Here is a 17,190-nt window from a genome sequence, read left to right as displayed (position 1 = left end):
TTCTGTGATAGAAGAGAAATATATGGAAACTGCCTCATTGTTTTATGTTGTTCCTTAGCAAATCCATAATAGTCTGTCTATCTTGGCCACCCTTTCCTGGCTGAATCCTGAGCTAATGAACACACCCTAATCTTTCTGATGATTTCCATATTCTGTATAGAATTTTCCATTTTCCAAAGTACCCAAAGTACTCCAGTGCTGTACTTTGAGATCTTGTCCCTGATTTTCATTGCTACATTCCCTTCTTTATGTCCTCTTTCCAATTTTTTTTTTTTCCTTCCTCACACTGCATTTTCCTTATTCACTCATCCTACAGTACTAGTCTGAATTGAGGCTAAAGTCTATTCAGATTGGCAAAAATAAGTTAATTTATAATCTGTGTAATTAGACCTGTGTACAAAGTCTACAAGTTAATTGTACTCAGCGTTGAAACGTGCAGTGTTATTCTTGTGATGCGAATGCCATTGTCGAAAGCAAGCTCGTGAAGTTCATTCACACTATCCCACACTTGGCTGCATGACTTACAGGTATTTTTGTAACTTCAATTACAGTATGTACACTCCCTCAGCTATTTCACAGCTATTTCACTTTTGTTCACCTTCGTGGTATTAGGGTTTACGTGCTTGATCCATTATCTTTGTTCTGAGTTTGGATGAATTGCAGATCTGAATCGTGAAATGTTGTGAGTGCTTTTTAGCGGATTTACTGTGCTGAATCATGCTTAGTTGTGTGTTTTTATGCATTGAAATTTATTTTATTTTTATTTTTTTTTGATTGAAAATGGTAAGCAGGCGAAAGTATAGTTCTTGTTCATTAAAAGTAAACTTCAAGTTTTAAAACGCTTGGATAAAGGTGAAAGTAGAGCAATATTAACAACTGCATTCAATGTTAGAAAACCAATGATGAGAGATTAAAAGAAAACTAAAACCAAGGTAGCACAATTTTGCGGAACTGTGACCAAGAAGGTAATCGAGGAGCACCATACATAAAAAATTTCAGTGTGTGAGAAAAGTGATGTTTTTATTTCAAGAAAGGCAGAGAGATGATCCTGTAATCTCAAAGATAAGCTCAGTAAGCTGATGAATAGTGATTCGAAATTTACTGTGAGTAATGGGAGACATGGGATATAATAGTTATCTATCACCAGAGAATCATTATCAGTGGATCACCCAGCAGCACCAAGAGTATGTAATTGCATTTGCAGACACAGTTTCATTACAAAATTATTCTTACCAAGAACTTTCTGCGATGAAACTGGATTAAATTTTAAGATGTTGCTGAATAACAGACCTGCTGCTAAAATTGAAGTAGTGCTCCCGGTTTCAAGATGAGCAAGGAACGTGTCACGGTTTTGGCATGCAGTAATGCAGCAGGGAATCATACGTTATCACTTATGGTTATTGGAAAATAAAAAAATCAAAGAGCATTCATAATTATAAAGGAACCAAACTAAAATAAAGCATGGATTACTAGTGCATTATTCAGAGAATGGTTTCATAACCAGTTTGTGCCTTCAGTAAAAAGGTTTAATGAAGAGTATGATCTACCTCCCAGGGCATTACTTATTATTGATATTGCACCACCACACCCCTAAACAGGTGAACTGGTCAGTAGAGAATAATTTTTTCTGCCTCTGAACATTATACCATTGTTACAACCGAAGGACCAACAAGTGCTGCAAAATACGAACGCTGCTCTTAAGATCCCTAATAAAACATGCACCTTTTCTTAAATGATTGCATAGATATTGGATATTTATTGAACATCTCCCTTGGTAAGTTATTCCAATCCCTAACTCCCCTTCCTATAAACAAATATTTACCCCAATTTGTCCTCTTGAATTCCAACTTTATCTTCATATTGTAATCTTTCCTACTTTTAAAGACACCACTCAAGCTTATTCATCTACTAATGTCATTCCATGCCATCCTCCACTGACAGCTCAGAACATAACACTTAATGATATCAATAATATAGATGTTGATTCCCATAGGGAATAATGTCCAATAACGGCCCAACTACATTGGTAACATACCACTTAATGTAGGATGCTAAAAGGTTTGTTTTGTCACCTATTCAATACATATAAATTTTACAATTTAGGAATTTATTATTGATTCCACTTGAGACATGTTTCGCCCTTCATTGAGGGCATCATCAGTCAAATTATCTCCTCAAGGCAAAAATCAGGTACCTGGTTAGTAGTTGACATGCACAAATTAATACATATTATTAATACACATTACAAAAATGAAGTATGAGAAACAGTTGTACAATAGTGATGGTTGAACATATAGGTTTATAGAATAATAAGTCAGCACCAATGCGTAAAATTAAAATAGTAGAGTTTGGCAGTGGTGCTCTGGAGAACAGTTGACGCAATCATAAGAAAATATAAGTTTTAAAAATATTTACATTATAACAATCAAGGGAGAAGATGCCCTCAATGAAGGGCGAAACATGTCTCAAGTGGAATCAATAATAAATTCCTAAATTGTAAAATTTATATGTATTGAATAGGTGACAAAACAAACCTTTTAGCATCCTACATTCAGTATCTTCAATACGGATAACAATGATTTTTATCACTTGCAACATACCACTTAGTCGAGCAGCTTATCTCCCTTTCTCCCAAGTCTTCCCAGCCCAAACTTAGCAACATTTTTGTAACACACTTTTTTGTCGGAAATCACTCGGAACAAATCGAGCTGCTTTTCTTTGGATTTTTTCCAGTTCTTGAATCAAGTAATCCTGGTAAGGGTTCCATACACTGGAACCATACTTTAGTTGGGGTCTTAGCAAAGACTTATATGCCCTCTCTTTTACATCCTTACTACAACCCCTAAATCTCCTTATAACCATGTGCAGAGATCTATACCCTTTATTTACAATCTCAGTTATGGGATTACCCTAATGCAGATCTTTCCTTGTAATAACACCTAGGTACTTAAAATGATCCCCATAAGGAACTTCAACCCCATCAACGCAGAAATTAAATCTCAGAGGATTTTTCCTATTTGTGAAACTCACAACCTGACTTTTAATGCCGGTTATCATCATACCATTGCCTACTGTCCATCTCACAACATTATCGAGGTCATTTTGCAGTTGCAATTCTGTTGGGAAATAGAATATGCCTAGGAAGGGTTTCTGGATTGTAGGAACAGCAAAGGCATTTTACAGTGTAGATTAACTATTTATGCCGGAGATTGTATCTTTGAATTATAGGGAAGTACAGCAAAGTGAAACTGTCTTAATATAATTTTGTGAGCATGGCTCGTTGTCATTAGAGCAACTCTCTTTTGTTAATTTGATCACTTTAATTTTCCTTGAAACTCGTCTTCTTGTTGTGTTAAATGAGTAACTTTTACTCTTAAGAGTCCCTTTTTTAAATGATAATATAAAAATATCAGTATCCACAGAACAAGGAGAAGAAATGCATGTGTTACAGCTGTATTCACTTGTATTAGTATCAGGAATGGTAACAGTCACTAGTACAGAAATAAATAAACAAAAATATTTGAAAATAAACAGATTTATTTTTATCCTCTTCAGTATATCTCATGAGCAGCAACTTTGAAAAAGTAAATCGGAGGGATGTATTTTCTCAACAAATTTCTTTCTGTATTAACACTTATCATTCCTGTGTTTCAATTTTCATCATAAATACAATCTTCCATTTTGCTATATGTAGGAATAATATAATGTGCTTTGTTGATTTAGCATAGTTTCTCCAGAAAATGTAAGAGATGTACAGTAATGTCCACACTTCCTGAAATTATAGGTGTAATATCCTTATATATATGTAGATAGATACATTATAAGTCTACCCGTTCTAATTATCAAGGGAAGGTAATGAAGGTAGGAAACTAGAGTAGCTGTAAATACAGGAAGAGCTACATTGATGTGTTGTTTACATGGTAGCTTTCCTCCAGATTAACAAATGCTTGATTCTTCATAATGGCAGAGATTTAAGGTTTTTTTGCAGACAAATCTGGCTGGCACAGCCTTCTGTCAGAATGATTACTTATTTTGGATAAATGGTTAGCGTGGCGGCCTTTGGACACAGGGGTCTCAGGTTCGATTCCCGGCAGGGTCAGGAATTTTAACCATCATTGGTTAATTTCCCTGGCACGGCGCTGGGTGTATGTATTGTCTTCATCATCATTTCGTCCTCACCACTACGCGCAGGTCGCCTACGGGAGTCAAATGAAAAGACCTGCACCGGGCGAGCCGAACCCATCCTGGGATCTCCCGGCACTAAAAGCCATACACCATTTCCCTTTCATTACTTATTTGACTTCCTCAGGTATTAGGGCTGGTTGATGTGTAGTAAAAGGCATTGGGGAGACTGACTCACTGATACTGCATGCTTCTGCCTTTGTACTACTTGTTTTTCTACTTTCACTAATATACAGTACCTTTGAAACTTGATTGTATAAAGGTAGAAATATGAAAAGGAACAAACCGGGCTGAGTGGCTCAGATGGTTGAGACGCTGGCCTTCTGACCCCAACTCGGCATGTTCAATCATGGCTCAGACGGTGGTATTTGAAGGTGCTCAAATACGTCAGCCTCATGGCAGAAGATTTACTGGCACGTAAAAGAACTCCTGTGGGACTAAATTTCGGTACCTCAGCATCTCCAAAAACCGTAAGAGTAGTTAGTGGGACGTAAAGCAAATAAACATTATTATTATTATTATTATTATTATTATTATTATTATTATTATTATTATTATTATTATTATTATTATTGAAAAGGAACATACGACGAACACAATGACAGCTTACCATGTAAGCATGTGTAGCTAAAGCATACATGAAAGGATACATTACATTAATCTCAATATTTTCAGAGACAGCCTAGGCAGAAAGAAAGAATGACATTGATCATTCTTGAAATCTAAATGCTCCTATGGAGGTAAGAACAGGATAAAGGGATTTTAAAAATGTTTCACTTTGTAAAAAATTGCATGCCTTTTAACACGTTTGCGGCTGCTCGGATATCGACAACCATTACCGTGGTACCATAATACTTTTTTTGTTTAAAGGAGTTCATTTCCGTGTCCTTATGCATTTTAGATTATTATCTTAATTATTTCAATATTATTTATGTGCATACGAGTCACGATGCACACGCTGCATCAGCGGCACTACCGATGAGCTTTTCGCCTTCGGTGCCGTTTGACGCAGCATGTGCGTCATGACTGGTAATGAAGTGAAACGAGGAAAATAATATTTTGTTCAATTGTGGAATTTCTTTACAACAGAATCATTTTTTGAACATTTCACACAAACATACTGAGCAGTAGAATCTTATTATTGCTGTGTGAACAATGTATACGTACATGAGCTGTACAATGTAACTAGTCAATACAGTGTGCTACTTTCCAGTGACACTTTTCCTCGCAAAAATAACTCTTCCGCAAATGCATTACATTCAGTTACAATGTTATTCAGCAAGTTGCCGTCTGCAAGCAAGCTAAAATAATCAATAGGTTTCACGTCACTTGGCAGTGAATGTTCATTCCGGCCGACCAATAAAGTTTATTTGTTTCTTTGAGGACAAATCCGAACTCCAAGAAATGACTCCCGAAATATCGCCCATGGTATTTGGCGGGAAATTTGGAGATGACATGTTACTTACGTCTTCCTCATCTTCTGTAATGTGAGAATTGGGAGTAGACACTCGACACACACATCCGTGATTAAAATTCTCACTCAGGTGGCTGCAGTCACTTTTCACACTGTCATCACTGTCATCACTATTAATGCTGTCACTGTCACTAGCGTTCAGGAGAACTTCCAGACTATCGTCATTAATTGCAAATCACCTGTTTATCCCGCTAAGACGGGGTTTCTTCTGGTGAGAAGTTTCTGAAACTTCACAGTTCCCTTTTGACATTGCAGAAATGTATGCCGACTTTAATGGCTATAGAGATTGTAACTAATAATTGATCTGATGCCCAGATGGCGCATTTGTTTAATAACACCTTACCAATGCACAGATAAAAGGTCTGTTTGTTTACATACATATTGGCGGAAATACGAGCTTTAATATTTGGCGCGGAATGTGACGCACATATGTCGTCATCGGCACTGAGTGAAAGTGGAGTCATGACGCATATGTGTCGTCATCGGCCACGAACGTGTTAAGAGTAAGGTTGCCTTACCCTGCAGCAGCATTTAGATCCATCTAAGTTCTGTTGATAAGGCTTCAGTCAAAGTGTTAGGATTTATCTGATATTCCCTTTTTTGTGAGCTCGATATACATGGGTGTACCTAGTAAGTTACATCTGTCCTTTTGTCCTGTATTTCTGTATGTGTGTGGTACAATTCACTATATCTGTGAAGTTTCTAATGTCTGTGAATGCAACTAAAATACAAATCAACTTTTAAAAAGAGAAAGTTGTGTATTGTTCAAGCACATTACCCTTCAAATTAGAGAAATAAATACTCCAAATTAAGTTATTAGCAGGGCAGTCACAGGCAAACTGCTGCATGTTGGAGTTCTTTTATAGAATTTTATAAACTGGTAGGAAGGAAAGAAACAAATATAACTGAGGAGTATGTGTAGAGTTGTCAAATGAGGAACTGTGGAAGAGAAGGCACCAATTACCGATTGAACAGCAGATTAAGAAAAGAAAGTGGCAGTGGATTGGCCATACACTGATGACAGCATAGCAAAACAAGCTCTCGAGTGGATTTGGATTTGGTTCATTTATTCGTAGTCAAACCGGCAAATATGTTAAAAACATGTGTCGGAGTCGACACTTTAAATGCTGTAAAAAATCTTGTAAGGGTGCCGATGTTAAGGCAGTTGGAGATTGTAGAATTGGCACATCAACATTCAGCAGTGCCATTTTCAAATTATGGCAGTCCCTACAAGCAACGAAGGATGTTCCCCCAACTCCTTGACAAATCTGTACATAATTCATAAATAAGCAACAGTGCTAGGTACATACCAAGGAACTTACTAAAAAATTCTGTCATTCACCATGTAACTGATTATCTTATTAAATAATTCTGTGTCATTGTCATGTCTTCCAGGTCTGTACACACCAAAAACATCAAGTTGCATATTATCGTGTCAGTGTCATGCCTTCCAGGTCTGTACACACCAAAAACATCAAGTTGCATATTATCGTGGATAATAAGTTATGGATTCAGTTGTGATAGGTCATCCTCCTTCAAATTAAAGAGTTTCCTCAGTTTCCCACCAATAAGCACTTAGAACTCCACTGTCATTGCCATGTAGTAAAATCATGAGGATTCCAGAATGTCAAGAAAAATTAGTATTTTTATGCTTGAGAATTTCCTTGCTGTTAGCAGGAATTGGACAGCAGTTGCCCAACTGAGAAGCCCCAGCATTTGCCTGGTGTAAAAATGGGAAACCACGGAAAACCATCTTCAGACCGCCGACAGGGTACGAACCCACTATCTCCCGAATGAAAGCTCACAGCGCCGCGACCCTAACTTGGTTGAGTGCAATCGTATCGTGACTACACATTACTTATGTAGATGCAATAAAAGAGTATCCAATACATTCGTTGTTGTCATCATCATCATCATCGTTTTCATTATCATCATTTGTGGTGTACAAGAGCTCACCATCTCTTCCTGTCTGCATACATCTGTTTCAAGACATCTTTCCATCTGAGACCTTCCCTTCCACATCTGATCTCGCTATCTCTGTCCAACGTTTCCTTGGCTTTCCGTGTGGTCTTTCTCTTTGCACAGTAAGGTCGAAGTATTTTCTTGCAGGTCTCTAGCTCTTCATTCTCATAATTTGCCCATACCACTGAAGTAGACACTCTTTTATTACACTGGTAATAGGTACTTCAGTGGTGGTGACCCAGTTATTTACTTCATTCCTGATTTTGTCCTTTTGAGTAGTTTGATTCATAGTTTTAATGAATCTCATTTCTGCTGCCTGAACCCTGCTGTAGTCAGTGTTTGGTAGAATACATGCCTATAAACTATATGTGGGAATTGGTACGAAGTAGGTTTGGTAAAGCGTGTTTTTTGCTTTTCGTGGTATTTTGCAATCAAAGAGTAGGTTTTTGACATGATTGTGTCCTGTTGAGTATTTTCTGCTTGACAGTGTTGTCTTTCGAGATTGTGCTTCTCAGGTACTTGAAGTGAAAAACTGATTCTAATATGGTTCCTTCCAAAACAGGTTTGAGTTTGTTCCTTCCCTGTTGATCCTCACTTCTACAGTCTTTGTTTTACTCTTCTTTTACCAAGCAAGTTGGCCGTGCAGTTAGGGGCGTGCAGCTGTGAGCTTTCATTCAGTAGATAGTGGATTTGAGTCCCATTATTGGCAGCCCAAATATGGTTTTCTGTGGTTTTCTATTTTGACACCAGGCAAACAATGGGGCTGTACCTTAATTAAGACTACAGCCTTTTCCTTCCCACTCCTTGCCCTTTCCTGTCGCCATAAGACCTCTCTGTGTCAGTGTTATGTAAAGCCAATTGTTAAAAAAATTGCTCTTCTTCAGCTCAAAGTTATTGAAAATATGTTACATTCAGTCAGTTTTTCATTGAAACAGAAAGATCAATTGTTTGTAATTCAACAGTTCTTTGATGGGATCTTTAATTAATACAACAAGCTTAAACTACGTACGAGTATGTTATGCATAAGAAAGTTATGACCGTTTATCCATTTGCAGGGGGAATGCTTTGAATTAGCATATACTGTAATTCTTGCTTTTTTCTTTCAATATACATAACAAATTTTTGCCTCTTGAAGAATCCAGATGTATGGGAATTTATGTCGTAGACTAGGAACAAACTTACAGTAATTTGTCCTTAATTTTCATTTGGGATAATGGGTATTATTTGTACACTCTCTTTCATAACAGCTGGAGTAAGTCTGCATGCAGTATTGATATTAAAAAATGACTAAGATTTGATTAGTGAATTACTTTAAAATTCATGATGATGGATTATTTTTGAACAAATCTTCAAATGCAGCATGATACCAGTATTATGAGTGTGGCTGACAACATGGTAGCTGGTATTATTCTCTGGCTATTGAAGATATCATAATCCAAATGTCTGTTTTGTATATTGTATCATACTGTATGACTCCTTAGTTTTCTCCTCACCCCTAACCTCCCTGTATTACCACCAGTGATGATGTGAATGCTTTCCTTGGCTTCCCTCAAATTCTATTACAAAATTCATTATAATTTACAAGAATTAATTTTTGTTTCTCTAATGCTGCTGATATGTTAATGATTAATATTGCAGAGCCTTTTCATCTTAATATCAAGGAGGACATTTTTGCATAGGTAGAGATTGTATTATGTCAGCTGAAGATGGAATTTTAGCCAACATTTGTTGACGTGACATTATATTATTTTACTTCGTAGTATATCAGAAACTTAAATTAATTTATTAAATTCAAGTTTTGTGTCTATGAATAGTATCTGTTCCTCTTTTAGACTCATTTGTGACTTGCTTTGCCAGATTAAGTGTAAATTTCAAAATCAAAACAGAACCAAAATTATCTGTCTCATTTCCAAGCTGGGAATGTTGATCATATTGTTTTTGTTTGACAAATATTTTCTTCTCTAGTTTTAAATACTGTACAGATATTTCATTTAGTCTGGGTAGTTGAGTGAAACATATGAGTATTAGAGAAGGCTCTGCAAGAGATTCACCTTGTTGTCCTTCCCACAACTGTTGTTCAAGTGCTGATGAAGAATCTGAAGATCCTGGCACCAAGGCAATACGTGAGAAGGAGCGACGCCAGGCCAACAATGTGCGCGAGCGGTGAGTGGCTCATAGTGGCCGCAATTTTAGAGGCTTAAATTCAGGAATGGGTTCGAGTCAAGGGGGCTGACTGGTTTTGTTAAATATACCTCTAAATAAATAACAACAGTAAACCATACTTTCTATTTTCCTACCATAGAAACCCTTTACTATGTACAGTATATGCATGGTCAGATGTTTTCCCCTCCCTCTCTTTTTCCGTTTCTTTTCAGAGACTGTATCAATATTTAGCAGCTGATCTATTTCTTTTATGTGGAATTTCATTGTATTAGTCATCACTCCATTGGCAGGTTGAATTTTTCATTTTATATGTATATATAAAACTTTTTATATGTGTGTGTGGTTTGATGTGGCAGTAATACATTGAAGCCTTTGGCAACATAATGATGCGACATGGCTAGGATTGGGAACGTAAACGACTATGGCCTTAATTAAGATACGACCCCAGCATTTGCCTAGTGTGAAAATGGGAAACTACTGAAAAGACCTTCGAGGCTACCAATGGTGGGATTCAAACTTGCTATCTCCCGAATGCAAGTTCACAGCTATGCAACCCGAAACACGTAACTAACTCGCTTGGTTTTTCCCTCTTCTGCCGTAATCTTAAGAAGCATAATGTTATGCACGCTATGGCATGAACGTGTATTATCTATTATTATTCCTGGAATTACCAGACAGAATCATCAGAGGAATTTAAATGTAATATCATCATCAGTCGTATTACTCATTGCTGAGTGTCGTGACCCCATTTTTTTTTTGTCTCTAGAGAGTTACATACTTCACAAAGTGTCGCCATCCAACTCAATCTTCAGTTTTTCTTAGGACGTTCTGAAGAGGAAGGCCAGTTATCTACCTAGTCTGATCTAGCCACCTGCTTGCTGTCCTTCCATGTGGTCTTCTGACTTCTATTTTACCTGGAATATAGAGTGCATTTTTAATGGATTTTCAGATTTTGTGTAAAGAGAAATTAATCTGGCATCTGGCTCCAGAAGTGGACATCCAGAGAAAAATCATTAAATTTTCTTCTCTGATTTTCTTTATTTAGTTTTCAGATCTAGTTAGTATATTTTCCAAATAAGGACTATGAGATTTATTTGTACTGATTGAAGCATCTGCAATGCGATTAGTGTTTGCTCATAGCTGATTGCATGTTGGATAATCTATGATTAGCATAATTTCTACGAATGATGACACAACATTCAAAAGAAGGTTACAGTGGGATTTTAATAATTGGAGAGAAACTGGCTAATACTGAGAAGATAAGACTACTTCCTTGTCCACTTTATTGTTGGTCATGTGTAAGTATATATGATACAATGGTCTTGCTTTTGAGAGTTCTCTAGTGATGATAATTGTCTCCTCATCTTCCTCTCTCCTTGTGTATGTACTGGTACATCCCATAGTTCCTTGTAAATTTAAAGTTTAGGAAAGTAGATTTGAATGTACAATTCTTTGCTAAACCACCTTGACTCGATCTAGCCATTATGAATTGTCAGTTGGCCAAAGTAGGCATGTTGTATTTGGTTGGTTGAAAAAGACTCACGTTTTCTTCTCTCTACACTCAAGTCACAACAAGCATGAGTAATTTAATATATATTTTTAAATTAGTGTTTATCTTAACATTTAAACTGATGCTGTTAAAAATAACTTTTAATTTTCAGTCCTTTTTGTAGTTCAAATGCTTTCAAATTGTATTTTTGTTCTGGATCATTCTTCTTTTATCTCTAAAGCTGTTTGTTTGCTCTTATTATGGGTTGGTAACTTCATGTATTTCAAAATAGTTAGGCACAGAAGATTTATATTTGGGGAACTTTGATACAACACAATATGGCAAGTTTTGTGCATAAATTTTATGTATGTTAGTAGGTACGGTGCGAATTCTTGCAATCCAGACTGACCCAAGGCCTATGCATAGTACTTTCTACTGTACAATATTCATCAGTGTTTTATTGATGACTTTCAAGGTCATCTGTGGACCTGCCAGATGATGCTGAAATGGTGTTTGTTACATACTGATTTTAATAATAGTTGTTTGTTTCATGGAAACAGTTTACAACCTATAACATAATTCATGAAGTACCATATAAGCTATGTAATTACATCGAAGAGCAATTGAATTAGAGATAGCTGCCATTTTGGTAAAACGGCACTATGGTTTGCCCGGCAAATGTAGTAGTACAGTGTAGCATGTGATTGCGATGCCATCAGACCTAGTACTGGCTGCATGAGTAACTTTTGACCACAGAATGGGCAGGACGCAAGATCTCTGTACATTTGTTTGCGACCAGATTATCGTTGCCAGATGTACGGGTCATTTCATCCCTCAAGTTGTGCAAGCACTGGGCTTTCTATAGGCCACTGTCACTGTGTTAATTCAGATAAGAGGTGATAGACAGGCTTAGAGTGCAGCAGATCACTAGCAAATTCAATTTTGGACACCAGTGAAGTGCCAGCAACTTTGTCATCCAGAACCATCTCCTTGCAGTAGGGTACATGAATCAAGATTCCACAAGGGTACCTCTGCTCACCACATGTCAGAAGGCATAATGACTGACATGGTGAAAGGAACACTGCCTTTAGACTTTCGAAGTACGTAAAACAGTACGATGAGTCGAGGCACCAGTTGATACACGACAGTGGCAGGGTATGTATGAGTGCATTGCCCAGCATATGAGACAATGGGTCCTTCTTGCCAGTAGGTTACACCTCAGCCGCTGGTGGCGGTATCCTTATATGAGGACTGTTAATGTGGGATGAAGTGGGACCCATAGTATATCTGCCAATGCCCCTCACTTGCGAACATTACAGGAATCCTGCTGTCTGTTCGTGTCCACCAATTTGTTCACCTCCAACACCTTGTAGCAAGACAATGCACCGGCCCATCACTCCCGAATTGTGGCCGATAGGTTCAGTGAGCACTCCACAGACATGAGGATGCTTGTCTAGTTCCGAAGGTCACCCTACTTGAATCCTATTGAGCACCTCTGAGATGCTGTGGAGAGGAATCTGTGCATCCTGGATCACACTTCAACCAATCTCTGTGCATTATGGGAGGTTGTGCATTGGTCATTGATCAGTTTGGCTCCCTAATTCTTTTGATATGTTTTTGATTTTCCATATCTCAAAACTTCACTGCCATCATTAGGGCAAAACAGATGCTACACACCACTAGCCAGGTATCTCTAATTCAGTTGCTCATCAGTGTATTATATAATATGTATATTATCACTTTGTAAGGAAGTTTTTGTACGTGTCACTTTTAGACAGATATAAATCATGGAATTGTTTTGATTACATTTTCCAAGTTGATTGCCGTACTGATCACTTATATATTTATTAGGGAAAGGCATTAATATTATCAAATATCTCTTAATTTCTGAATTTATATTAGTCTCTTTTTTTTGGGCACCAGTAGAATAAATTTTGCCTGACATGTTCTTAATTACCTACATCTACTTAACCTGTTTCCAGCAAAGTGCCAGGTCAGGTCATGCAGTCTCAACTTGCACAAAGGAACATAATGTATGACAAGGCTTGTTACATCGTTCTGGGTGATTGGTTAAGAAGATTTACTGAAATAAAAGAGATAGAAGAAAATCTGAGATCTCGGAGGAAAGCTGTCTTTCCTCTTCTTTGTGGAACACAAATTTCTTATTGGTTGCTAAGATGTGAACCTAGGATGGAGTTATGAAAGTACAACAAACTTTGGTTTATGTCAGTATTGTATGTAAAGTATCTTCCGGAGTGAGAGAATTGCAGGTTGTGGGTTACTTTTCTTTACTTCACACCAACACAGATAGATCGTATGGCAATGATGGGATAGGAAAGGGCTAGGAGCGGGAAGGAAGCAGCCATGGCCTTCATTGAAGTACAGTCCTGGCATTTGTCTGGTATGAAAATGGGAAACCATGGAAAACCATCTTCAGGGCTGCTGACAGTGGGGTTTGAACCCACTCTCTCCTGAATGCAAGCTGACAGCTACAGGGGTGTATGATCACTGTGCAGTTACTGAAATAAAATTTAATTGTTTAATGGAGGATTTAGTAGTTGGAAAGGTCTGAAATTTCTTTACTGGCTGACAGCTTCCTGGTTGTCTTGCTAATTTTCCTTCTTCTCAAGTCTATGAATCGGATCTGCCAATATGCATGTACTGTAACTTGACCCTCTCTTTTTAGAAGCGTTTTCTTTTGTCCTAACTACTTTATTCTGAACTATTGCTGTATATTTTTCCTTTAAATATCACTAGTGAAATGACCTTGTTGTGGAATGTATTAAACTTGAGTGTAGAGAACTATTTTTAAAGGCACTGTAGATGTATACTAAAATTATAACTGAAAGAACTACTTGAATTCGGGCTCGGTAGGATAGCGTTTGCGTGTTTGGCCACTCACGTCTGCCTTTGTGCTGGGGTTCTATTTCTCACCATTGCTACCATTCCATCATCTGTTGGTAAGTGTGCAGCCACTTGACTCTGGCTTGGTACTGGCTTCTGTAGAAATTCAGCTCAACCATGTTGTTAATATACACATCTGCTTTACATCATTATGCTAATATTGTTGAACACCTTTCCATTGTTATTTATTATTAAACGGTGTATTGTTATAACCTTGCCACTAAGATTTGAATGGATTTTTGCCGGTCTTTTGTATATGTGAACATCTGATTTAGTTGAGTCAGAATATGATACTTGTTGAATTATTAATTTTTGTCTTTTAAATTTTGTTTTATTTGATTTGCTCTTTTAAGGTTCTGTTTGTCGTTTTAACATATGGAGGATAACCTTGTATTGCTATTTTCCAAAGTAAGTAAATAACCCTTTTATTAGACATGTTATCTGTTGGGTTTATGACATGTTGAAAAGACAAACTGAAGAGGAATCTTTAGGGAAGTCATGGTTGGGGCAGTAGTGGTTCACTTCCGAGGAACTGAGCAAAATCTTTTTCTTGCTGTTTGTCTCTTGCACATGGCATAATTTCCAAAGGTATAGTGTCTGTTATCTTGAGGGTCAGGTCCCTTCATTTTTCACTTCTGATTAGAGAAGAGTGGATAGTTGCATAGTTACATTTTCCCTTAAAACATTAATTGCCGCCATCACTGAAGCGAACATTCTGTGAAATAGCTTGTTTGAGATGATGTGGACATCTGCTCAAATTAGCATTCAGTCCTGTTAATGTCACTCTGAATACGTATGGAGGGGTAATATTTCTAAATTAATATCTAGCATTCTTGGCTTAATGGCAAGGTTTTGAAATGTAGGACCTATTATTTTGTATCTGTGCAGCTTTTGATAAAACTATACTCTTGACTACATGCCCTATGTAATTGAATTCATAGGACATAGCTCTCTTTGTCTTGATGACAGATAAATTTAAAGTTTCTGTGGTGAAATTCACCATTATAGTGGAAAGGAAAAGTTCATTTCTGTATAATCAGTGAATGTAAGGCAGATGTAAGTTGGTATGTTACGTTCTGGTTGTGCTGGACATCTAAGGTTGCTAGTGAACAAAGCAGACTTATGTGTGTTTTTCTCGTACTGCTGTTCGAGTGCTGATGAAGAGGAAGATCCCGACCTGAAGGCTGCAAGAGAAAAGGAGCGAAGGCAAGCCAACAACGCACGTGAAAGGTGAGGAGTGTTCTCGACACGCAAACGCTAAGCCAACGATGTTCAAGTACAACACTTTATTTTACCTGTTTCTTCTTGTCTCACTTTCCTTGAGTAGTAAATCACATTAGTCTTCTTATCCACATTACTAACACCTGTATAGACTAACTTAATTGCTTTTTATTTTGTTTGTTTTTCATTTCTATAATCCATAAGTCTGAAAACTCGTATTAACAAAATTCCTTGTAATTTCATACTGCGAAATGTATACTTAATTATTCGTGTTACCCCTTCCATTCAGTATAACATGGTTTGGGAGCTGAATGTATTCCAGTTTTTGTTAACATATTCATCATCTTGAAAGTGGAATCTCTCATATTGTACTCAAAATTTCTTGGGAAAATCAACTCACTTTTAAGTTACTAAATTTTTCTGCTTCTAGACAAATGTTATGATATGCTATTGAATGAAGTCACATCTGTTTTGTTTGTTTTTCCCATAGAGCTTGTATTATCGGGCATAGCCCTCTTGAACATATACATATCTCTTTGACGTAGAAAATTGTTCATATTTGTGTGAACTCTGTTGATTTGGTACATAAATCTGTCGAGAATACATTGAATGGCATTTCACTGCTGCAGATGCCAAGAACTTCATATCCTTTCATAATTACATGGCATCTCATCTTGTCATGTTTTCTGCTTGTATTTACAAAACGGCAGCATGGACGAATGTAGTAGACAATAGTACAAATTTTAGAGCTGTTGTAAGAGAGTGATGGTACAGATGATGTGACTATTTGAAGAGAATAAGCTTCATCTTTATCGGGAAAAGACCAGACTTCTTCTGTTGATTTACATGGTACCAGAGATGCAAATGAAAATGTGACTGATAAGGGCGCCCATACCAGGGGGCAAGGTGGGGCCACGGCCCCCCTCTAGCTCTCAGGGAAAGGCAAAAATCTAGTGTAGTCACATGTTTTCCTTTCAAGAAAATGATTTAAAAGTCAGTATTACGTAAAAGTGGTTGTACCGTCTACCATCAACAGGCAGCGGATACCGTGGGTTATTCTACCGCAGAATACAAATCGCCATTTATCCTCCAAAATATTAAAATTACTACTTACCCCCAGGTCTGGGCCCCATGGGTGCCCATGGTGACTGATGTCACATTTGATGGGAAACAGGGTTGTGTGAATTTCCATCAAATTCCTTTCACCACAGTACTTTGCTGCACACTGTCTTATAATAAACTAGAATGAGCGTTAGATCACTTCATGTTGACCCGAGTTACACACATGAGTTGGTAATTTCTTCTAATAAATAAGACCAGAGGACATAATGGAGAGTACCATCTTTAAGAAGGAAGTTGCATGGTTGAGGAATGATCCAGAGAAAGAACCTGCTGAACCGCGGAATATCTCGGAGGAAGAACGTCTGAAAAGGAGCGTGATGTTGAAAAACTTTCGGTTACAATGTAAACAAAAGGTGTAAGCCTAAGAAAGAGATTCACGTCGCTTGTGTAACCATAGCCCACAGTTGGCTGTATCGTGTGAAAAAAATACAAGTGAATTTGATTCAACGAATACAGAGAAATATTTTGTGTTCACATGTAATGTAATTTTATTATATAGATTAAAGCTAGGCCATAATACTATTCAGCGTTGGAGAAGTCTAGAAGTAAATATGAGTGCCAGCAGATGCTACAATGGAGAGAGTTAATAATGTCTTGACTCACAATTATTATTGGAAGATTTATTTGCTCATATTGTGTATTTTACTCTTTCCATTGTGAATGAAAATTAACA

General features: G+C 37.2%; 1 protein-coding gene across 1 annotated transcript in view; it reads left to right on the top strand.

Moving 5' to 3' along the window:
- The window catches only part of LOC136874379 (transcription factor 12), a 94,276-nt gene that overhangs the window by 65,628 nt on the left and 11,458 nt on the right, over positions 1–17,190 (top strand). Inside the window, exon 10 of the mRNA XM_068227777.1 lies at positions 9,701–9,781. Within this exon, the coding sequence (XP_068083878.1) occupies positions 9,701–9,781 (81 nt within the window). The remainder of the gene's footprint in view (positions 1–9,700; positions 9,782–17,190) is intronic.

Source organism: Anabrus simplex, chromosome 5 (assembly GCF_040414725.1).
Source record: "Anabrus simplex isolate iqAnaSimp1 chromosome 5, ASM4041472v1, whole genome shotgun sequence".
Classification (NCBI taxonomy): Eukaryota; Metazoa; Arthropoda; class Insecta; order Orthoptera; family Tettigoniidae; genus Anabrus; species Anabrus simplex.
Note: the sequence above shows the minus strand (reverse complement) of the source record. Positions and strands in the feature narration are given on the sequence as shown.